This window comes from Acomys minous (genome assembly GCF_964271855.1).
Source record: "Acomys minous genome assembly, chromosome: 10".
In the NCBI taxonomy this organism is placed as follows: domain Eukaryota; kingdom Metazoa; phylum Chordata; class Mammalia; order Rodentia; family Muridae; genus Acomys; species Acomys minous.
In genome coordinates, this window is record NC_140491.1 from 16,034,222 (window position 1) to 16,059,375 (window position 25,154).

The window sequence follows — 25,154 nt, forward strand, 5'->3', positions numbered from 1 at the left end:
GACAGCTGACTGGAGGAAGCCCAAGGGAAGCCTCTGGGATTCTTGGCGACCTTGCTTCCATGCTGAGGGTCACCAAAGCTGAGCCCAAAGGGAAGGGAGGAGCCCCTCTCCCTGCCCCCCTGCTTAGTGCACATGCACTATGAAGCTGAGCCTGGCAGACTGTTTAGAGCCAAAGTCATCATATGGCTAAAAGTCTCAGCTGGCGTAGCAGAGAGGACTCTAGGAGAGAAAGAGTGTGACTCTGACCTGGTGGCCAGGACAGAAGCTAGAGAGCAGCTTTGTGGAGATGGTGGCCACCAGAGGCACGTGGCAAGGGCACTTCTGCCATAGCCGTTCCACCCTACGACATGCACCATGGCTCTACATGCAACTCTTGAGGAGCTGCCTTCTCAGTCTACACACCAGCCCTGTCCTCTGCACTTTCCTCACCTAGAGGTGATTTTGACATTGCATTGCAAATCTTTACACTTCAGTTCAGAAAGCCTGCCCACTTTAAAAAAAAAAGATTTATTTATTTTATTTATTGCATATCAGTGCTTTATCTGCAGAAGAGGGTATCAGATTATATTATAGATGGTTGTGAGCCACCATGTGGTTGCTGGGAATTGAACTCAGGACCTCTGGAAGAGCAGGCGGCGCTCTTAACCACTGAGCCATCTCTCCAGCCCCCTGCCCACTTGATTTATCAAAAATTACAAGCTTTCTACAAAAGGGAAACACTAGGCTGTCGTGCCTATACACTGCTTCTCTTTCTTTTTTTTCCTTTCAGATTTGTTTACTTATTATTATGCATACAGTGCTCTGCCTGTATATACACCTGCAGGCCAGAAGAAGGCATCGGATCTCATTATAGATGGTTGTGAGGCACCAGGCGGTGGCTAGGAATTGAACTCAGCACCTCTAGAAGAGTAGTCAATGCTCTTAACCTCTGAGCCATCTCTTCAGTCCACACCGCTTCTTGTTCAAAGTGCTCTTTTAACTTGGTGTAAGACATGCCAAGTTGTTCGGGTCCTCCCCATCTACGTAAACCATCTCTCAGGGCTTCATTCCGAAACCAAACGCTTTCCCTTGTGCGGCTCGACCCTGGTAGCTGACTGTGACAGTGATCTGCATCTCAAAATCAATCACTCCTCAGGCCTTAATTAGATCTCTAAATAGAAAACCGCATAGCGAGATTCTCTGCTCAAAACACCAAGTGAAAACATAAGCAGGCTTCATTTCTTGTTGTAGCCATGCCAGTTTTCCATAATCTGACCTGCAGTTGACATCAGTGGACCAAGACCTTTCTTCAAAGGCGTGTATATATTTTTATAACCTAGATGCACAAGATGATGACAGAGGATTATCTTCGGTCATTAAAGATGTTGGAACATTCTTTCATACGGGATGGAAAAACTAGCCCTGTGGTTACTTCAGAGCCATGTGTGAAGCTGACATCTTTTGTTGTCACATGGTGGGGACTCTGACAGTAAGATTAGAGGCACCTGTGCATTTTAGGGTGGAGCTTTAAAAGCATAGTGCTCACATGGCTCACACGGCCTACGTTTGCACTACACTTGCAAGCCATGTGTAATGGACACACACACACACACACACACACACACACACACACGCACGCGCGCTTTGAATTCTCTTTCTTCAGGGCAAGCTGGCTTTCAGAATGTGCTGCATTTTATATGGTTCTGTGACCTTTCGGTCGTTTTATGAGAAAAACAAAATAAAACTTCAGTGGTACTTTTAATCCACACATTTCTTTCTTCCAGATATAAGTAAATAAATGTTCAGTAATAAGAAACACTGGCATAGCCACAAGACGCCAGTGTCAAAAGAAATTTAGCTTTACAAGTACGCTTTTTTTCCCTTACACAGATTGTGCAATGAAAAAAACCAGAGAAAGATTCAAAACCATGCTTGTCCATGAAAGGAGAGTAGAACGGTAGTTTGGTGTTTGGCTGTCCCTTTCTCGCAGGTGCACCTAGTTCCCGAGGCACAGGCCTGTCTGTGTAGCAGGGTGTCTTGGGCCACAAGTAAAACCCCCGACACTGTTTGCCATCTCAAGGCAGGTTTGGACTGACTCTGGGTCCTGCCCTGCTTTCTGCAGAGCCTCATTCTGTACTCTCTTTGGGCATGCTAAGTCTGTGCGTGTTCATGTAGCATTGCCAGCTTTGGAATCCAGATAAAATTTGGGGGGGGGGAGGAGTCACAGCAGTGGAGGCATTAATTTTTACAAGTCTATGTACATATTAACATTATATACGTGAGCAGAAAAAATGGTACAAAGAAATAATTAAAATACCTCTTTCCTTTGTGTGAAAGGATAGGATTTACTTTTCTTCTTCCTGTTTCCCTGCATTTTCTAAAATTTTTGTTAAAGATGTCTATTTTTATAACAGAAATAACTTGAGTGAAAATGTTCTCCATTACAAGGTAAGGTAAATATTCAAATAACTTTGGCTCTTTTTGTTAGATTTAATCCTGAATTACAAATTTAAAACAAAAGTATCACATGATCTGTTCTTCCTATCTTAAAACATACAAACAAAACAAAGCATAAGACACCCCACTCCCCTCAAGTGTAAGTGCTTGAAGCAAAGAAGTTTCACTTTCAGAGTGTTTTCATCTAATCTTTGAAACTATTTGGATAAAAGTCAGCATTGGAAAACATATTTCTGCTTAGAAATAAAAAATAAATCCTTATCCTCAGGACTCTGAGGCTCAGCTGAATTACTCAGGCTCAGAAACATTTTTAAAAGTTAATTAAAAACGCATTACAGGCGGGCAGCACAGTATATGGCTGTCTGCTATCTTGAGATTTTTGTCCTAGGGATAAGTTAGATTTTGTAGACTTTATTTTAGGTAGATTGGGGTAAGGAAGAAGCAAAGGTGTGTGTGGCTGGGGGGTGAGGGCGTGTGGGTTTTGCTGCTGTTTTGTTGGTGGGAGGTTTGTTTTTGGCAGCACTAGGAACTGATCTAGAGTCAAGCAATCTCTCTCCCACTGGGTAATACTCCTAGAGACCCTAAGTGATTGGATGTTTCAGCAAGAGGGCCCAGTGGCACTTTTGTAACTGTTATTTTGAGACAAAGCCTCTTTGAGTTACCCAGGCTGGCCTTGACCTTATCCCACACCCCCAGGCTGGCCTTGAACTTGTAATGTACCTCAAATCCCTCAAGTAGCTCTATTTTCAGGCCTGTGATCCCTGGCCGCTGGGCCTGATGCTTATGACCTCCCTGAAGAAGAGGTTATATCTGCCTCATGTTAGACCCCTGAACCTGTTGCATAACTATCAGGCCCCAAGGCCATGGTCAGGTGAGCTGAAGGCCCACTTTGTGACCTTTACCCCCTTAACCTCTGGTGGATCCCCATTCAGTTTCACCTGAAAGGGGCTAAAAGATGTTATTAAAGCAGTGGCCTTCCAACATGAGCTCTACCAGAATCCTGAGGCCAGCTCGCTTGACACAGCCCGTGGGATCCTCTCGCAGACGTTCTGACTCAGCAGCCTCCGTCTCCAGGCGATGCTGTTGTCGATACCTGGAGACCACACTGAGAAGCACTGGATGAGGGCAAGGACATATAAGGCAACTGGCTTAAGGCCTGGATCCTAGAGGCCTCAGGTAAGTTCACCTAATTAATTGGATGCTTGAAGCTGCAGGGCCTCTGTGGCCTTGCCTTGTCTCTAGTTTTCAGAGGCAGCTTGTCTGTACCCAGTGGGTTTCTTAATCCCCAGGGACTTCCCTCCAATGTTGCTTGTCCTCTATTGGCTAATTAGCTTTCCCTAAGGTGAGTTTTCATTAGGCTAATTACTCAGTTATGGGCCCGGATACTTCTCTTATTTCATCTTTAAACCTCACAATTAAATAACAGCCATAAGGGAAGTGGTAGGAGCCTGGGGGAGGGAGGAGACGGCAAACCTGTTTTGGCCAGTCACAGGCAACCATAGACCTCTCCCCAGAGGCTGACTGGCCTGCTGCGCTGTGGGTTCTTGATTATCTGCTGACGAGGACAGTGGTCTCAGGGAGGATGCTAAAACACCTCTTTTGAGAAATGAAGCCTTTCCTCAGTTGTCCTTTAGAGAACGGTTAGGATTACTTCCTGCTTCCTGACTCTCTCTGTAGAGAAGCCTCTGGGCTATTTGACATTTTTCAGGTCCTGGGGTGGCTACAATTAGGGTCTGTAGCATCTCTGTGTGTGTTGGGGACAGGAACTTTGGAGCATAAACAGGTTATATTCTACATTTGAGCAAGGCATTTACCATATACCAAATAAACAGTGAGTAGAAAACACCAGTGAAAAATGTGGAATGAGCCCATGGCTCAAAGGGGCTGCCTACTTGGCTGCCTTCCCATTGGAAAGTTTCAGCTCTAAATTTTTCTTTCTGGTAAACCTAGAAAAAAAAATAGATTTTTTTTTTCCCTTTGTGATAGAGGTTACCTTAGACCCAGTGGAATTCTGGGTAAGTGTTCCACCATCTCAGGCACAGTCAGCTAAAGAGAGGTGGGAGTTGGGGTTCCTTGGACATAGCACCGTCCCCCCACCCCCCTTCCCCAACCCAGCCTTTGCTTCAGAATGAAGCATCTCCACTCTACCCCACAGGCCCACGGAGCTCCTGGCTATCACTGAACCCGACCAAGAACAGCCTCATTTGAGGTAAGTCTCTCACAACCCGCTGACAGCTGCTCAGGTCTTGCCAGAGAGAAAAGTATGTAAATTATTACCTGGAGTGAGAACAGCGCAAGTTAAATCCTGCCACACTGTAGTCACCAGACCAAATGCTGCGGATCATGAATGGAGTCTGGGTGGAAATCTGACCGAGTTCTGTCGCGCAGCCTCTCCTGGGCGTTCGTCACCATGGCCCCTTTCCTCTCCTGGCTTAAGTGCCTTGGTTTTATGACTAAGACTAAAGTTTTAATTACGTCAAAAATTTAACTAAGTAACCAGAGAACCAAAGAAGCCAAGACACGGAAACCAGGAAGAGCAGAAGCACAGGCGGGGAAGGAAACCGCAGATGGATGGTAAGGAAGAAGAAACCATGGTTGCCGGGGTTGCTGCCTGGGGCTCCGGGAGTGGCTGGACGCTGGGCACCTGGATGCCTCTCAAGAGCATGCTGCGCCCTCCCCTTCTGACACAATTCATTATTTTAGAAATGCCTTCAGCCAGCAGCCAGCCCTGCGGGGGGGGGGGGGCGCAGGAGAGACCTGCTATCAAGGCCAAATATTGGGTTCCATGGAAACAGCACTCGGGAGGAGCGGGTCCCTAACACTTGGGCTAATAAACTTGTCTGTGCCTGGAACTTTTGAAGCCACTCCCAGATGCTCTGATCTAAGTGGTAGAGGTTCTGGTCTGGCAACCTCTTTTTTTTTTTTTTTTTTTTTTTTAAATTTAAAGACAGGGTTTCTCTGTGTAGCCTTGGCTGTCCTAGACTCACTTTGTAGACCAGGCTGGCCTTGAACTCACAGAGATTCACCTGCCTCTGCCTTCTAAGTGCTGGGATTAAAGGTTTTTGTTGTTGTTGTTTAATGATTTTAGGGAAATCTAATATGAAGTCAATTCAAAACTGCAGCCTAAGCTACCCTCTTTTTTAGGGTTGACTGGCATTTGCAAACACTTAGGACTCCCATCATGTAGACCTACGCAGTTGGCCCTCTGTGTTTATATGTGTCCTCAAGTAATGCCAGGGCCACTGGTTCATGGAGAAACAAGGTATCAAGGCACATGAGAGTGGCAATATGAAGGAACAGGCTGTAAGCACAAGAGAATGCTGTGACAAGGCTGTGTAGCTGGGTTCTAGCCCTACCCCTACCAGCTGTGGGACCATGATGAAGAAAGTCATCTTCCTGGTGATTATCAGTTTCTCAGTTTAAAAATGGAGATCTGTGGGGCATGGTCACCCATGACTGTACTCCCAATACTTAGGAGGGTAAAACACTGGTATAGCAAGCTCTAAGCCAGCTTGGGCTACATAGCAAACTCTGCCCCCTCAATCCCCAGAGAAGTGGATAATGGCATAAAGTGACCCAACCATCCCTTCTTGTAGAGGTAAACCAATGTCACCAAAGAGAATAAATGGTGAAAATAAACTACAATTCAAGAAGAGTTTCTTGAACTTTAAAAAGGGGGTTAAGATTATATATTGAAAGGGAATACTGTGAACCTCAGAATATGAGCACAAGCAACCAACACCAAGACATCCTTGCTTATTACTTAGTTTAAAGGAAAGGGCACACATCTCGGGATAGCTATACAAAAACAGTAAGTGGCTTCTAACGGAAAGAAAGTCAGAGTAGAGCAAGAAGAAAATAAGAATAACCCATTTAAGATTCTCAGAATGCTTGGCATGGTGGTGCACACCTTTAATCCCAGCACTCAGGGAGTCAGACGCAGGCAGATCGATGTGAGTTCGAGGCCAGCCGGGTCTACAAAGCAAGTCCAGGACAATCAAGGCTACACAGGGAAATCCTGTGTCAAAAACCCCCCAAACCAAACCAAACCAACCAACCAAACAAAAAAAACCCAACCAACTAACCAAAAATCAAACCAAAACAAAAACAAAAACACACCAAAAAAGAAAGAACAAAAAGATAGCTCAATGGTGGGCTGGAGAAATGGCTCAATAGTTAAGGGCACTGCCTGCTCTTCCAGAGGTCCTGAGTTCAATTCCTAGTAACCACATGGTGGCTCACAACCATCTATAATGTTATCTGATGCCCTCTTCTTCAGATAAAGCACTCATATATACAATAAATAAATCTTTAAAAAAAAAAAAAAAGAAAGAAAGAAAAAAGAAAAGAAAAAGGTTATCAAGGAAAAAAAATAAGAAACCTTATATCCAACTAAAGATACTTTTGAATAGACAAGGTACATAAAGCTGCTGTGCTAAACATGTAGACCACATGGAGGATTGCTCTTCTACAGTCCTCTGAGGGAATCCATGAGAATACATGGATCACACAACCTGAATGACTATGCAAGCCACTGGCAAGGACTGATGGTGGATAGCCAAGAAAGTTCCATGTATAGATAGTGGATGGCCAAGAAAGTTCCATGTATAGATGGCCAAGAAAGTTCCATGTATAGATGGTAGATGGCCAAGAAAGTTCTATGTATAGATGGTGGATGGCCAAGAAAGTTCTATGTATAGATGGTGGGTGGCCAAGAAAGTCCATGTATAGATGGTGGATAGCCAAGAAAGTTCCATGTATAGATGGTGGATGGCCAAGAAAGTTCTATGTATAGATGGTGGATGGCCAAGAAAGTCCCATGTATAGATGGTGGATGGCCAAGAAAGTTCTATGTATAGATGGTGGATGGCCAAGAAAGTCCCATGTATAGATGGTGGATGGCCAAGAAAGTTCCATGTATAGATGGTGGGTGGCCAAGAAAGTCCATGTATAGATGGTGGATGGCCAAGAAAGTTCTATGTATAGATGGTGGATGGCCAAGAAAGTCCATGTATAGATGGTGGATAGCCAAGAAAGTTCCATGTATAGATGGTGGATGGCCAAGAAAGTCCCATGTATAGATGGTGGATGGCCAAGAAAGTCCCATGTATAGATGGTGGATGGCCAAGAAAGTTTCATGTATAGATGGTGGATGGCCAAGAAAGTCCCATGTATAGATGGTGGATGGCCAAGAAAGTTTCATGTATAGATGGTGGATGGCCAAGAAAGTCCCATGTATAGATGGTGGATGGCCAAGAAAGTTCCATGTATACATGGTGGATGGCCAAGAAAGTTTCATGTATAGATGGTGGATGGCCAAGAAAGTCCCATGTATAGATGGTGGATGGCCAAGAAAGTTCCATGTATAGATGGTGGATGGCCAAGAAAGTCCCATGTATAGATGGTGGATGGCCAAGAAAGTTCCATGTATACATGGTGGATGGCCAAGAAAGTTCCATGTATACATGGTGGAAGGCCAAGAAAGTTCCATGTATAGATGGTGATGGCCAACAAGGTTCCGTGTATAGATGATGATGGCCAATAAGGTTCCGTGTATAGATGGTGGATGGCCAATAAGGTTCCATGTATAGATGGTGGATGGCCAATAATGTTCTGTGTATAGATGATGATGGCCAATAAGGTTCCGTGTATAGATGGTGGATGGCCAATAAGGTTCCGTGTATAGATGGTGGATGGCCAATAAGTGTGTGTGTAGAAACAAGACTAATATGGATGAAGTGCAAGTGTGTGCTGTGTCCTGATGATGGAGGGGTGCTGCAGGCTTGAATAGTCCTGCTAGAACAGCGGGGAGCATGTTAAAACTTTAGCGTTGCCTTGCAATTATTACCTGTGGGTTGCTGGATGAAGCAAATGAGTGAACATAGATAGTTTATCTGTTATCACACCTATCTTTGGATTTTGGGGGTGGGGGAGGAGATACAAACTTAGGTGAAAACTGTTTATATTGGAATCAGAGGTTACCTACAAGTGCCTGGAGTAACACCGACAGATACAATTGGGACTTTTGGAGTAATTGACTGCTTTCTGGTTTAGGGAAGAAAATATAAAAGATGAACTTGGGATATCTTGTCACATCAGACATCAACATGCTTTGGGTGATGAGCAAATAATGTTAAAATGACTCAGAAGGCTCCATGGAGAGGCTGCAATTGACCAAATATCAACTACTTGAGCTCTAAGGGAATAAAAGCTATAATGTCAAGCCGGGTGGTGGTGGCGGCACACACCTTTAATCCCAGCACTCGGGAGGCAGAGGCAGGTGAGTTTGAGGCCAGTCTGGTCTACAAAGCAAGTCTAGGACAACCAAGGTTACCCAGAGAAACCCTGTCTCAAAAAATAAAACAAAACAAAGCTGCAATGTCTTAAAATCTGTAAACAATTCATAACTGTGTTTAAATTAATAATTTCTCCACGATTTAAAAAAAATCATCATTTAAGAATAGGGAGTCAATTCATTATCTTGATAATAAATAAAGAGAAAGAATCAAGTTTACTCAGCCTTATTATATATTATCATGCTAATCCATTTGTGTTGCTATGGCAGAATTCATAGGACCCAGAGGCTGTAAAGAAGAAATTATTGGCTCACATTTCTGGAGACTGGGAAGTCCAACAAGATGACAGCATCTGCACAGAAGGGGCCTTCCTGCTGCTTCATCAGACGTGGAAGGGAGAGAGAATGCCTGCTTCTGAAAGCCCTATAACTGAGGAGTGTGCCCACCTGCCAGGGTGGTGCTCTCATGGGTTAACTGGGCATGAAAGGCACACCTCCCAAGGCAATGCTGTTACCACTGACACATGAATTCCAACATGAATTTTGACAAGGACATGATCCAGGCCCCAGCAGCAGAGGGCTACGTTAATCAAGACAATGTACTGATCTGTCACATGAACACATTACAGGAGAGAAACCATGTGTTTATATCAGTACATACAGAAAAGGTATTTTTACAAAATCCAACATTAACTTCTAATTAAAATTAAGCTCAGCAAAGTTAGAAGCAATTTCTTGACTATGACAAAAGGCATCTATAAAAAATGGGTGCTTAGAAATGGTGGTTGTCTTAGTACTTAGGGAAATTGATGCAGGATGGCCATGAGTTCAAAGCCAGCCTCATCTATTTAGGGAGTTTCAGCACATTCTGAACTACTGAGGTTTTGATGACAAAACTCACAACACTGCCAGCAGCAAAAACCTAGCTTCTCACATGATCTTAACAGAGAGTTTCTGTCTAGATTCAGAGCATACAGGGCATTTACTCAACTTCTCAACATGTTATTGGACATTTAGCTAATGAAAAAGACTAATAAAAAGGTCACTCGTATTGCAAATAAGGAAATAAGGCTGTCTTTATTTACAGACCACATTGTCACTTAGATCTAAAATGTTGTACAGTCTACCACAAAGCTCCCAAAACAAATAGATGACTTTACCAATGTTTAGGATAGAAGATTAGGAGAATCCAAGATGGCGGTGAGCAGCGTGGACCGTGTTTAGAAGCTCCAGTAAATGTTTCAGGGAATTGCACGGAATTCTTAACCAGGAACACCAAGCTCTCCACCCCACTACAGCGAGAGTACTCCACAGTTTGAAAGGACAGAAGATCAATATACAAAAAGCAATTCTTTTTATATTATCAGAAATCAGTGAGAGATTAGAATTAAACAATAGCACTTGCTATAGTGTTGAAAAACGTGACTCCGGTTTGAGGTGTGGCTCAGTGGTAGAGTGCTGGCCTACCATGTGGCAGCCCCTTGATTGTATGGGAATCTTAGCTGGGCATGGTGGCATGGGTCTTTAGTCCTAGTTAGTAGAAAGGCTGAGACAGGTGGAGCAGTGTGCTCAGGAGTTCAGGCCAGCCTGAGGCGTATGGTAAGACTATGTCTCAAGTAGAAACATCTGACAAAGGCTATGCAAAACCTGTACCCTGACAAAAAATGTAGAGGCAGACTGTGACCACATCACTGAATGAAATGTAAAAGGACCATGATGTTGATTAATCTACAGCTCTTTCATTTTCATTTTCAGTCAAACTGATGCATGGATTCCATTTGAAATCCTAATCAGAACCCATGAAGCCTTTTCTTTTTGAGAAGTTGGTGTGTAACTCAGTAATTCATGCTGTCAAGAAGCAAGATAGGCTGGTATCAGGGTGATTAATTGGTTAAGGCAACAAGCCCAGGTGAGAGTAACGCACATAGAGTAAGTTACTAGGGCAGAATAAGAAGATAGTAACGTAGAAAAGAAGGCTGGCTACCCACAGCCTGTTCATCCCTCCCCGCCCCCTCTAAGGAACAGTCTGGGTGTGAGTCAGGTAGATCAGGACCAGTGCGAAACATGGTCTCAATGCCAAAGGACCCCAACAGGATACAGTATAGACCTGGGGATCTGGGGGAAAGAAAGGGCTGTGCATGGGAAAGTGTCTGGCACTGAGTCCAGGTGGAGAAATGTGTCTTCAGTCTTGGTTTCTCGCAGGGAGAAAGTAGATAGAGGTGCTGAGGAAGGCCTCAAATGTGGGCACCCCAGTTGGGAATGGGGAGCACATGACCACAGACAAGGCCCTGCCCCAGCTGGGCACCTCTTCTGCTGAAGGGGTGTCAGCTTCAGCGGCTTTCCTTGAGACCAGTCGCATAGAGCCTTTGTAATAGTCTGTGTTGAGGTCATAAAAGTCACGCCAAGAGCCTGGTAGTCTGTTTGCATTGCAAAGAAGGTAGACTGTTTCTGACTAGCTAAGTCTGGCTCCTGGCCGCGACGACACACACAGATGCAGTCTCCCCGGAAGCACCAAAAGAACCCGAGACAATAGCAGAGTGACAAGGCTGCCACCGCCTGCTAGCCGATATATAGTCATGAAGATTTCAGGTTTCCACGCATGTCATCTCTATTATTTCTAAGGCTGCTAATTTTCCTTACCTTTATCAGCTCATATAGAGGTTTATTAATTATATCGGTCTTATCTAAGAACCATCTTTATATTTTTATATTTTTTTTTGTTTTTGTCTAACTCATAAAGTGTTGCAGTGACCTTATCATTTCCTTTGCCCTACTTAGTTTTGGTTTAGTTTTCTATTGTTTATTTTTCATAGCACTTAGAATATATAAAACACTGAACATAAAATCAACCCCGTTAGCAAAAATCCTCAGCATACAATACAGCACTGTTCATTATCAGCACACTTTTGTGCAGCAAATCTCAGAAGCTGTTTATCTTCAATGGCTGGAAAGTTATCTCCCACACAGTGCTCATTTCCCACTACCCTGCCTTTAGCAAAGTAGAGCTCTGCTTCTGTTTTGACTGTTTCACATGCACCATCTATATAGTGTTTTTCCTTTGCAACTAGCTCATTTTACTTACCATAATATCCCCAAGTTTTTTACAATGTGCAGGATTTCCTTTTTTTAATGTGGTATGTTTATACGACATTTTATCTGTTTGTTCACCAGTGGGCTAAGTGTGTTGTTTTCATGTCTTGGCTATTGCAATTAATGCTGTAACAAACACAGGAATTCAAACAAATCTTTGAGATCATACTTTCAATTTTTCTGCGTCAATACAAAGAAGGATTGTTAGATACTATTATACTTCTTTTTTTTTTTTGAACTTTTTGAGAAAACCTTGTATCGTTTTTTTTTCACTGCAGCGGCATAATTTTTATATTCTTACAAACCGTGTGAAAGAGTTTTGGTGTTGGGGCTGAGGAGATGGCTCAGTGGTCAAGAGCACTGGCTGTTCTTTCAGGGGAACTGGGTTCAGTTCCCAGCACCCACATGGCAGCCCATAACTGTCTGTCACTCTAGTTCCGGGGGATCCAACACCCTCACTCAGACACCCATGCAGACGAAACACCAATGCACATTAAAAAAAAAGAGTCCAGTCTTTGCATATCCTTACACACACATACACACACACACACACACACACTCCAGGATGTTTAAAGTTCAGTCTTTACTGGTGATCTCTCCATTTCATTTTCCTGTTGCAGTGTCTTCAGGATTCACTCGAGTGTTTTGTCCCAACATGTCTAACCTACTTTTAAAGCACCCCTTTCCTCTGCCTGTTAGCTGTTGCATTTTCTCCAGAACACTGTCTTAGAACTTCACAAAGCATCATCCACGGGGCTGGAGGATGCCTCAGCAGTGACGCACACTTGTTTTCTTGCAGAGGACTGGGTTTGGCTCCCAGCATCCACATGGTGGCTCATAACCACCATAACTACAGTTCCAGGGGACTGGACTCTCAGTTCTGGCTCCCAGTCCTGCACATATACCTGCAAGCACATATATACACATATACCTGCAAGCACATATATACATGGTTAAACTCACAGTGTCTCCCAAAACTCCGCGTACTGCAGCCAGTTTCTTCTCTATCTTCTTACATAAACAGGGAATAGTTGTAAGTACCTTTTGCTGCCCACTCTGTCATCAGTGTCAACTTTATCTTTTATTTTGTTCTTATTAAGTGTTATGTTCCTACTTTTTGATGTCTAGCAATGTTTTAAATGAAGTGCCCAGTGTTGTGAATTTTACCTTCTTGGGAACTGGATACATTTGGATTCTTATAAATAATCTTGACTTTTGTTCTAGGATAAGTTACCTAGGAATCATTTAATCCTCTTGAGTCTTTTCAGTGTTTGCAGGAAGTGATCAGAATAGCACTTAGCCTAAACCCCTTCTGAGCACACTACCTAATGTTCCAAGTATTAGGAGGCTTTGGTTCTGCCCGGTGAGCACAGGCGCTATTCTGGGCCCCGTGTGAGCGTGAAGGCGTGTTTCCATTGATCCTTTGGAGTAGTTCTTTTCTGACCTTGGCTAGTTTTTCCTTACACAAGGGCTTTCTTAGCTCTGTAGTTGAAGGATCCTTACTTAGGTTTTCTCTCTGGTGAGGTTTTCTTTTTCTGATTACTCTGTCCTTTCTTCAGACTCCTGTTGCTTTGTCCTGATTACACGCCCAGCCTTCTCTAACTCAGGGAGATAACTCACTTCTCCTGGAAGCCCAGACTGCATAACAGGATTGTCCTACAGGCAGCAAGTTGGGGCTCACAGTGCTTAGTGTTCGGTTTTATCTTGAGAATGGTTGTTTCTCCTGCTAAATCTGCTCCTACTGCATCCATTACTTTAGACTTCTTTGGGTTGCTATTGAAAATTATAGATTGGGTGGATTAAACAGATACTCATTTTTTATAGTTCTGGAGGCTAGGATGTCTGTGATGTTAACAAGGTAGGATTTATTCTGAGACAATCTGCTGGTTTGTAGGTGGCCTCCATCTCACCATGTGTTCAAGTGGTCTCTATGTGAGACAGCATCAGTCTCTTTCTTATAAGGCCATTAACTCCACCGTGGGGACTCTAGTCTTATGGTGTCTTTTAAGCACAGTTACCTCCCAAAGCACCTGCCTTCTAATCTCACCACATTGGGTGTTGGGGATCATCATATGATTTTAGAGAGGCACATTTGGTCCTTAATCTCCATCTTGTTCTGAAGTGGGAATCCTTTCAGACTGTGTTTTGAGGAAGCCTAACCTATGAGATGCGCAATACTGAGGGACTCAGGCAGTTAATCAGGTTATTTAACTCTAACAGGTCTCAGTCTCTAATGTCCTTGTGTGCAGTGTAAATTTCTGGGAGGGATATATAGTATGGGTTAGTTCCAAAATTTATTATTAGAAAACTCTAAAATGGCAAAGCATTGCTGATGGAGCCTGCTGTTCTGACATCATTTTTTTTTTAATGACTGTACCTTTTAGTTGTATAACCCAGGTGACAGGTGGTGCCTTTTTTCCTGGGGAGTTTAACTTTCTAGTGTTAAATGTTTTATACATATTCTCCTTTCATCTTCAAAGGACCAATATTGGAAGAGAGTCCAAAAATGGAGGCATGTTTGGAGAATTCTGAGTGCTAGAGACTAGAGTCTTATACCCCCAGTTTCTTCAAAATGTGGAATTTTCCTTGGAATGTGCTTTTGTCCCCTTCCCACATGTAGCAGATAGGGTGAGTTTACTTCAGCTTATTCAGTATGACTGGCTATTGTTATTTATTCGCCTCTATGGAAAAACATGCTTTTGCTGTGTGCTTCTTGTCTGTCATGTGCAGCCTGCCCCTGTGATTGGATGCTTTACTCGGGTGACGCCTCTTAACCCTCAGAGCTTAAATTGTCTGATGCTCTGAACAAAGCTGGCTACAGCATGAGACTTTAGTTTGCCTCATTTATCAACTCCATTCTGCCTCTAGAGTGGTGAATAGACCAAGCCTCATTTAACTGACTCATTTGCATATTATAGAGGAAGAAACGAAAGCTTATAAAAGTAACACATCAGCAATGGTAGAGGTAGGATCCAAGTCCATTTTTGGTAGCGTGTAAGCAAAACTATGTGAGCATGTTTGCAACTGTAATGTCTATTTTCTTTGTTTCCAGCTCAAGGGTGACAAACATGCAAATACTGTTTGTATGGGACCGGTTCCTTTCCCTCCCGGCTCCCTCCCTCACTTGGACTAGGTGTCCTGGTGGTGTCTTAGAGGGAAGGGCGACCTGAAGCTAAGCCTGGGAGGAGGTATTTTCATATGAGTATTTATATTGGTAAGAAGAATCTGGAGTGTTATTAGGGGTGTTCTTGCCTTTTTCTAGCCAAGTCCACTGACTTTGTTTTAGGGCTAAATTCTGGGTTGGCTTTCTCTTCAGCAGAGTTGAGCTCCTTGTCTCGGCCCCGCCCCCCCATAGAGTATCCCCCCTGCACTTTAACACAAGCCTTGCATCATGCAGACCTGACAGACTTGGGAACTGTTCTTAGTGTGGAGTCTTGTTGGCTGTAGTGACACAAAGCACCCTTTACATACAAACTCAGATCTTCCCATTATCTTTCACTTCTTACACATAAAATACAGTCACTTCTCCTCTAGAGGAAGATGCCCTTCAGCACACAGTGGTCTTTTTTCATCTGTCTCTTCCCTCCTTCTCTCCCTCTCTTTGCCCTATGTGTCAGTCCATCATGCAAGTCGTTGGTGGCAAGCTTTGTGTACGATGTGCTCAGGGTATATTAGCATATTAGAGATCATTTATGCGTTCTTGTTCACGGGAACTTTATAATTCATTCCATTTATACAGGAGGAGGCCTGGTGTGGTCTAACTCTAGTCGGCTGCTTCTTGAGATACAAGTGCTATTGGCACCTCTGCTCTAGCACTGTACTAGTCGGGTGACTTGGCTCTTTTTCCTCATCCAGTGATTTTAGTTTTCTTCTCTCTATTTTGGCTTCCTCCTATTGGTTATTTGTATTAGCTCATGGCATGGAAAGAGATTATTTGAATTGTTCAGAAAGAAATCTTCCTATAATTTACTGCAGGTTTCAGTCAGTGGCTAAGAGAAAGAGACAGGGAGAGAGAAAAGAAACCAAAGGCGTAAAGAATTGAAAGAAGCAATATTATCTTTATTTGTAGTTGATATACTACATATGTAGGAAATCCTAGGGAAGCTACAAAAAAAACTAACAGAAGTATTAAGTTCTTCAAGGTCTTAGGATACAGGGCCAATATAAAAAATTCAGTTGAGTTTCTATATATTGACAAGAAACCATTAGAAATTGAAAGTTAAAAATATAATTTACAATAACATAAATATGAAATAGCCAGTGGTATTTTAAGCAAAATATGTGCAAGAACTGTTCCCTTAAAACTACAATATGTTATTGAGTGAAATTTTTTCTGATTAGGTTATTTTATTTTTTAAATAATTTATTCAGATAACATCCTGATTGTTATCCCCTCACTTGTATCTTCCCGTTCCTCTCCCTCCCTTTTTCACCCTATTCCCCTCCCCTAGACCTTGAGTGAAAATTTACAAGACCCAAGTAAATGGAAAGATATTCTATGCTCATTGATTGGACAACTTAATATTTATGATATCAATATCCCCAAACCTATTTCTAGAGCTAATGCTACCTTTTTTTTTTTTTAAATCCTAAATTTAATCCACAAAATTCTTTTGTGGAAAACTGAGATGCTCATTCTGAAAATTATTTAGAAAAGCAATAATACTGAAATAGCTTACATGATTTTGACATAAGTAATGGTTATACTCTCAATCCTAAGACTTGTTCTAAATCCACAAAAATCAAGGTGCTATGCTGCTGCAGTAAGGATGGACATATCCACAGGGGGTCTAATCGAGTCTAGACTCCAGCTAGCACCTCCTGCGCCTACAGAGGAACAGGGGTGGAAGGGCAAGGCTGCGCTGCTTAGCGAATGGTAGGAGGAGCCCGGGTGAAAACACGAACCTCAGCCCTTAACTTGCCGCATACACTAAAAAACCCTAAAACACCACAGACTTAAATGGATGAGACATATTTATAAAGTTTACAGAGGAAAATGTGGAGAAAGTATGTATAACTTTGAGTTACACAAAGACTTTATAGATACGACACAAAAATCCCTGTAAAAGAGGAAATAGCTAAATTTGATTTTTTTAAAAATTAAAGCTTTTAGTCTTGAAAAAGGTAATTAGTACTCTGTATGGGGAAATAATGAACTGTATGTAAATATGAGTGAGGACAAATTTTTAAATAAAATTTAAAAGAATAAAGGAATAGTTTAAAAAAAAAAAACAAGAGATAACCCGCAGAATGGGATTTAAAGCTATATTCTCAATGAAGAAATCTTAAAATGTAATTAAGAAGGTAATTGATTTTAAATGGACAAAAGATTTGATTATAAAATAGTATTTTAAATATAAACAGCAGCTAAGCATAATGAGATGCTGTTGTACCTAACTGAGGAGATACCAGGAAACACATGGCCACCTACTAGCTTAACTAACACAATGATACCCTGGACTGCAGCCACTGCAACTCGTGAATTGATGGAAATGCAAATGGTGCGATCACTTCACAAGAGAACTTGAGAACTTCTTCAAAAGGTAAACAAATGCTTACATGTGACCTATAAGTTATATTGCTGGGCATTTGCCTCAGAGAAAGGAAGATGAATGTTTCTATGAAGACATGTATTTGGCCATAACTGACACTGAACTACCAATCCCAAAATATGAATCTCAGCACATTATGCCAGGTAGAGCAAGCCAGACATGAAAGAGTATGGTTGTTGAACCTCTAGAGAGGAAAGCATCATCTTCAGGGCTAGCCACAGTTCTGTGACTGTTGGGACTCAATATGAAGGGCACAAAGGGAACTGTCTTGGGTGATGGAAACATTCTACTACCACAAAAGTGGTATCTACTATCTCAGAAGTGGTGACATAGGTACGTGAATTTGTACAGAACTGTACACTGAAGGTGAATTGTATACATGTTCACTTAAATGAAAAAAAAATGAAGCATTTATTTTTTTCCTCTAAAGATATTATTTCCTTTGAACTTCCTCTTTAGGAAACTAAAGGTCAAGTGGCTACATGATGCTGGACAAGCTGTCACTCTGAACAATATCCCGGTCACAAGTAAACGAGTACTGAGTTAGCTGGCCCATTCATTACTCATAAACATTCAATAAGCCCACCATGGGGAAGGACTATGCTCAGCTCTACAGACATAAAGCTAAACTGAGACCATTTCTGCCCCCAGGGAGTTACCACGTAGCAGAAAAACAGACAAGCTAGGACAGTGGCATGGCTTGTGCTGGTTATGGCATGAGGAGTCATCCTCCTGATGATGTGTCACCTGAGTCAGGTTCTGAGGTATGAGTGCTAGGTGAGAAGCGAAGAGAAAGCATTCTAAGCGAGGGCGTTATATGACAAAGGCCAAAGGTCAAAGACCCTTGTTAAGTGTATCAGGTAGGCACAGCATGTAGGCTTTATCCTTGTAAGGCCACGGTTTTGCCTTGATTGGAGGAAGTTTAGAAATTCTATACCAGTTTGAACAGTGTGTGGACTGGGCTTCTACACCTAATGAATCTCAAACCTCAAAGGAAAGTAACTACAGAAGTTAGGATGCTTTCTGTTGAAAAAAAAAATCCTTTGGCTTATGTACAAACAGGTCCAGTGGAAGCCTACTGGCGGGGGTTGTGTTCTGAGGATCCACAGGACTAAGAGCAGCTTTTCTGTCTCTCCACTCATAGGCCACAAGGTCTGGACCACAGTCTTTCTTTCCTACAGTTTCCCTGAAAGGTTAAACCAGAGTTCTCTAACCAAGTGCCATTGGCTTTCACTGGTCATGTCCTTTTGAGTTGATACCAAAGCCATTCTGCGGTCAATGGGATGACGACACATGTGACTGCTTGACCAACCCAGAGAGCTTGAGGGTAAGGAGTCAGGGTCACCTGAAGCACACAGGGAAGAGGCAAGCTGCAAGTAGAGCTCAGAGCCTTTGTGGAAGAAATGAGACTAGATCTTTGTGCTTAAGGAAAATGTATCCTAAAAATTTTGGAACAACTCAGGAAATACAAACACGAGTAGATAATTTCTTCTTGTGACTAGACAGCTAGGCAGTCAATGACAGTTACCTTAGGAATATCCACTATTACAAGCACCACATTAATGGCTGAACAAGGGGACACAGAAGTCATTTTAATGCATAGGATCTAGCTTATCTTGGCAACACGAGCCTTTTCTGAGTGGGACCGTGAATATGTGGGTTGCTTCTACAGAGAGAAGATGAACATCTGGAACTGGCCGAAGATCATTATGCACTTTGTCCAGGTTGAGGGGCGTGGGAATGGATCACCATGAGACAAGGAAAGGAAAGGCCAGGCCATGAGGCATTACTCCTGCTATGCTAATGAGCAGGGACTTCATCCTTTATGCAACAAGGAGTCAAGCTTTGTAAGCACAGAATAACCGGTCAGCATTTAGAGAGCTACAGAGAAAAATTTCTTGAGACAAGAAGGAATTTTAGTTTTGCAGTAGCAAATCATCCTGCTGCAAAGACAGGTCCTCCCACACATAAAGCCAGGGTTCAGAAGGACCAAGCACAACTTGCTTGTGAGGCTGCTTCACTGTGTGCTCATGGCCTCTAGCACTTCACCACTAGGCTACCAGGCTCAGTGGTCACTGGCATAGCAGAAGGGAAGAGAGTTTCAATGGCTGGTCAAAGGAAGTCAAGTGAGGCGGTCAGTACGAAGAGGCACAGTTAGGGGTGGAGTGGGCAAGGTGGCCTGAAGGCTCTATGTCGTGCTTAACCAGCAGCTAAGAGCAGCACGACCGGAGTTTGCTGTAGTGGCAAAGTGTGATGTTGCCTCCCAGCTTGGGCCTGGGACTGAAATTCAGAGCTACTGGCTAGAGCAAATTGTACTGACTGAAAACACCTATCACATAACAGTTCATTTCTCAAGCAACATAATCTCAAGGGTTCAAGAAATACAAAACACATGCTAATGAGGCTAGGCATTCTTCATATGTTACTTTCTAGCAGTTGATATTAAATTGTCAAATAAAAATTAATAACATCATTTTTGATTGGTTGTTTATAGTTAAAAAAATCACTTCCATATATATTTTCTCATGTGGCCCTTTATAATCTTGTAAGACAGGCACAGCAGAAACAATAATTTGTTACCATCCCCCTCACTTGGCAATAACAGAGATCTCATTATTTAGGAAAGTGTGGATAAGAAAAGACTTCTCCAATCTAGTATGTCAGACAACTACAACGTCTCTAGTTAATTTGTATTTTCTTTAAAAGGTTTACAGATGGTCATATCTGTGTACATCACTACTAATCATCTACAATACAACTGCTTCCTAATATTTTTTGCTACTGTGACAAAGGGAGGGACACTAGCCCTGGAATCATGCTTTTCCCCCTTTGGAGGTGCACCTGGGCATGCATGATGGAAAGGCATATGACACTCATGTGTCACCAAAACAGTAAGATGGGGGTTTATTAAGAATCAATCACAGAATAAATTGTACAGTCTTCAGTAAGTGAGCAAGTGTCTGATAAATAAGAGAATTTAGATTTTCAGTGAACTATTCATACCCAATTTCATCACACTTGAAGTACTATGTTGAATTTCATAGTTTTCCTAATATATGCCGTGAAACTAACAGATTTGTAAGATACATTTGGATGAAAATTAATAAAATTTTAGCTAAGGAAAGTATCAATCTCTTGATTTACTTGAGCTTTATTAGAGTGATGAGCATCTTCAGTTTCCATCTGAAGATGGAAGACATGTTTTTTTTTTCTCATATTCTATTATTCCATATACCGAAATGGCACATCCTTAAAGAAACATAAAACAAAACAAGACCCTTTGCTTATAATACACACTCAAATAAGACCCAATGCCTTGAATAAACCTTCCGTTCTGGAGCGAATGAATACTTGAGGTGTCTTTGCACCGTTGGGCTCTAGAAGTCAATCTGGAAGCCGTGGGCATCAGCAGAGCAGATGTGGCTTTGACTCTTCCTTCTTGTGTGCTTCCAAGAAAACAGAACGCGGCACCAAGTGTCAGCAATGTCAAGGCTTCTGTGTAAAAGATGCAAGGTTGGGGAGTGCAAAGGGATCTCTATTCATTTCCGACTTCCAGAGTAAAGAATGAGCTGTTATCAGATAGAAGCGAGTGGGGTGGACACCTGTAAGCCCGGCGCTTGGCAGGCGGAGGCAAGAGGACCTAGGACTCAGCCACTCTCTGGGACACAGTGAGTTTGAGGAGAGCCTGGGCTACATAAGACCGCCTCAAAAACAAAAATAAAAACAGAACCAAACAAAATTATTAACAGCAATTATTGGATGGCGATATCTGTATATCTTTTGCCACTAGAGATGTTTAATGGAGAAAAAAGATGGGAGGGATCTGAAAATCCATCATAAGTTAAAAGTTGATAAAAATATCACGGTGCAGCTGAAGTCCACCCAAATGCATCATTACTTTCATGCTACTCCATACCCATCCACCATTGGCTTTTGTGGGGAACAATTTACAAAACAAAACTATCATCTAGGGAGAAGTTTACAAACTGACAAGAAGCTAATGTTACCTCTTGAAGTTTATTACAGTGGCTTTAGTTCTTATTGCATATATGGTACATGCCTGTTACAAGTTAGGAATCTGTGTGTGCTGGGTGCTCGGTTCAGCAGAAGTGATGTCTATTGCTTCTCTCTTGACAATCATCAGCATGCAAGCGCAGCATTTGGTGTGTAAGGTTATTGGTTCAAAAAGTGAAGAACTTCTTAGCTTTAACTGAGGAGGGAACATGATCTTTATTGGCTTATATGCAAAGTTTAATTTTGGTTGTATGCAGAATTTGCATAGTTCATGATTAGTTTCTAATGAAAAACTAGATGTGTTGTCAGCGACCCCAAAGATCAGGTGACAGTTGCAAACAGAAAAATTTGAAGAAGAGGCATAACTTTTAAAGTAGAAAGGTCAGCCAGAACTGCCTGGAACAAAGAACCAAAAAGGAATTATTAACACCAAGGTCTGTCAAGTCAAGTACAACAGAAACACCTGCTTGGCGTGAGCTTGGAAGCCATTCCCACTACGTTCTTCCAGTGACTTCAGTCGCTCATAGTGCTACAACTTCCTTCTTGGAATCTCTGAACATGTGCAAAATCTAAAATGCACATAAGAAAATAACCTGACCCCAGCCTTGCACTTTCTTCACATACACAAGGCAGTGGAGTTTATAGGAGGTCTAACATTTCAGCTTGCTTCTATAAATAAACCTCCATTATGAACACTAGACCTGGTCCTCTAGTGGAGAGAGTAAATGACTACAGGGAATCTTGTTGAGATGGAGCTAATATTTATTCCACTGAAAAACACATAAACATCCTCTTTCCTTCAAACATAACATGTGGGTGGCTATTCGAAAGACAAGGCATATCTCTCTGAGAGACAATAAATACAGTACTATGGTGGGCACTACTAAACTGAGCCATATCTCAGGTATAAGCTTTATCATCAAGAGAGACCAGCTTTAAGGGTTCTCAGTAGTTACCACCGAGAAGAATGACCCTCCTCAAGCAATAGTTAGTTGCAAATAGTCCCTCTCCTGGGCGCCTGTCCTATAGACTGGTGCTAACCTGAGTCTCACATCACAGCGCTTCTCTCTGCAGTGGGAAGCAATTAAAGCAGAGACCCACCTGGCCCAAGTGCGGAGCATGTTTGACTGTCAAATGCTCAGCCATCTCCTAAAGCTCAGGAACATCAAGGGAGAGGAGCAGAAAAAACTTAAGAGGCAGAGGGTGGGTGGGGGCTGTGAACCTGTGTCATCTGGATAAGACGTGGTCATCACACTCCCAGAAATCACACAGCTGTGGCTCTTTTTGTGAGGCCTTCACAAGGTTACGTCTGTCAAAACTCCACCCTCATAAGGTCCTCACACTCCCAGAGGAGCTTATGATAGTTAATGGCTGATGGATGGAGAGGGTCATTTTCTTCACTGGCGTAGCTGCTGCTAAGGTGCCCGTACTTGGGTAAATACACTTACACCTGAGCTCCTGAAAGCAACCCTAGTTAACCGCAAAGGTCACACAGTCACACCGGGAGACACAGGACACAGATTAATAGGAAGAAAGAGTTCATTAAGAGAGAGGGATGACAGGGTAATGGGGAGGGGGTGGCTGAACTTCACTGTATTCTTATAGCAAAGCAACTGTCAAAGGAAAAGGGCACAAACAGAAAAACAAAAAACAAAATGATGGAGCACCAGCACGAGTCTTAGGACCATGACTGGATTCTGAGATAGTTACAGAGACGACATTAAAAGAGAGGAAGAAAAGAAGGAGGGAAGAAATAAATTGGCTTTAAATCTTTAATTCACCACCCAAAAGAATCCAAAGTCTGTGTTATTTGTACTTCCTTCAAACACATACTATTTAACTCTTTCAACTAGCTTTCCTGTTTGCAACACATGGGCATAAGCAACAAAGTGAACTATACCGAGCCATGGTCCCCATTCGGATCACTAGGTCTCTGGTTTCCCATAATGGTTATAATGGCTTCCTGTAATAATCTTGTTTATGACCCTTCTAAGAAGGTTGTTTTTAAGAGATTAGGGAAATTTGAGTACTTAATAATACTTAACTCAGACTTTATAGGTTTTACCCGAGTTACAAAATTCAACTACAAGTAGTGCGTGCCCTATGTACCAGACACTAAAGGGCGGGCCTGGCGGCCTCTCAGGAACTATTTCCATCCCATCAGAGTGAAACTTATCCTTACTTCAGCTGCAGCCAGTGATGTCACCTCCATCAGGTTCACCGCTCGGAAAGCAAACACGGCAGCTGCCAGCACTGGAAAAGAATGCACACTATTTCAACGGCTGGCCTCCTCAGGAGCCCGGACACTCACGCTCTGCCCACAGCCACCGAGAGACGCCGAGGGGCCTAGGCAGTGCAGCTGTTCCCCTGCCCTCGGCCTTGGGGAGTCATAATGAGTGGGATGTCTATTCTAGAGAATGATGCCTGGCCATTCGCAGAGTGAAACATTCAGTGTCATTTATAAGCGATGTCTTTTCCACCTACAACTAACACCTTAACTGCTGAAATGAATGGAGCTCTACTATCTCACAGATGTGTGTAGTACACTAAATTAAGAAGCCTTTGGGAAGTTACATTAAGTTAAATTTTAAAACCTCATTTTAATGTGTTTGAGGAAGGTATCCTGATATAAACATCGGTATAAACTGTTTAAAAAGTGACTTTCTAATATTTTGTTATATTTATATCTTTATGTACTCATTGACTTTCTTGGTATCACAAATGGATAGTTCAATGCATGTGGCTGTTGTGGGGCTACTCTTGATATTTACATTTTAGCTACATGAAAAATAAGTTGAAAATTTGAAAACACATAGACAGTTTGAAGTTCCACAACAGAAATTAAATAGAAAGCACAGGACCTTAGTTTCCGTTAAGCACACACAAGCAGGGCCAGGCACGCACACACCATTGATCGTATAGGAATAAGCGCAAGACTCCACGTGAGTGATGGGCTATGACAAGCAGAGGACCCACCTGCAGGTGACCCTGAGAGTGCAGTGACCCGGAGAGGACTCCTGGCCCATTGTCCCCCATGGCCTGAGGTGGTGGCGGGCATAGGTGGTAGTGAGCATTACAAGTGAGGGGGAAGACCAGTTCCTAGGTGGACTGCATAGCTACCACAAACTTTTTAAAACAATATTTTTACTATGAGAATAACTTTCACCCCAGGTAGGGAGCAGTACAACCAGTAACTGGGGAGAGCTCAGGCGTTTTGCTGGGGGGTGATTTTGGGGGGTCTGGACAAGAGCATTATAATTAGATAGGAAGATCCCAGAGAAAATGAGGGGATAATAATAATACAAATTAAAAAGAAGTCAGCTGGAATTATTCACCAAGAAGCCAGGCATACAGGAGTTCTGGAACAATGGATTTTTTTCTTTAACTGAAAAGAATTAAAAGGGAATTTAAAGCCATGAGTGATTATGTTTACAAGAGTATTAAAGCAATTTCTGTAGGTTAGCAATGTTAACCACTTCCCATTATCTGGAATCATATTTTGGATAGTGGAAACATTTTAGTTGCTAGGAAATATGATTCCCACTTTCATTCCTGTCAATAGCTGAGCAGTTGGCTAAAAGCTCGGCAGGATGGGCAGCGCTCTGCAGTAGCGGGGAAGTCTTAGAGGGTGGCCAGCGGTCTGTCCGAAGACAGGTAAGTCCTGTTTGAACTCAGCATCCAGAAATGTGCTCAGAGCCTTTATTTATCTTGGTGTCGCATCACAGAAGTGCTTTCTGTTTGCTTCATGTTGAGTTTGTCCAGCCCTT

General features: G+C 42.5%; 1 protein-coding gene and 2 long non-coding RNA genes across 4 annotated transcripts in view; 2 read left to right on the top strand and 1 right to left on the bottom strand.

Annotated features, from left to right (window-relative positions):
• The window catches only part of LOC311607716, a 612,504-nt gene that overhangs the window by 358,276 nt on the left and 229,074 nt on the right, over positions 1–25,154 (top strand). The gene's annotated exons all lie outside the window — the stretch shown is intronic.
• On the top strand, positions 3,439–8,706 carry LOC311607718. Its single transcript, XR_014782716.1, has 3 exons — positions 3,439–3,612; positions 4,592–4,645; positions 8,491–8,706. It is a non-coding gene; the product is annotated as an uncharacterized lncRNA (long non-coding RNA).
• Positions 21,585–25,154, bottom strand: part of TBC1D19 (TBC1 domain family member 19) — a 110,510-nt gene continuing 106,940 nt past the window's right edge. For both annotated transcript variants that reach the window (XM_084799715.1, XM_084799714.1), the window contains 2 exons: positions 23,570–23,640; positions 21,585–21,783 (listed from right to left, as the gene is read on the bottom strand). In XM_084799715.1, the coding sequence (XP_084655841.1) occupies positions 23,571–23,640 (70 nt within the window). In that variant the 3' untranslated portion in view covers positions 21,585–21,783; position 23,570. The remainder of the gene's footprint in view (positions 21,784–23,569; positions 23,641–25,154) is intronic.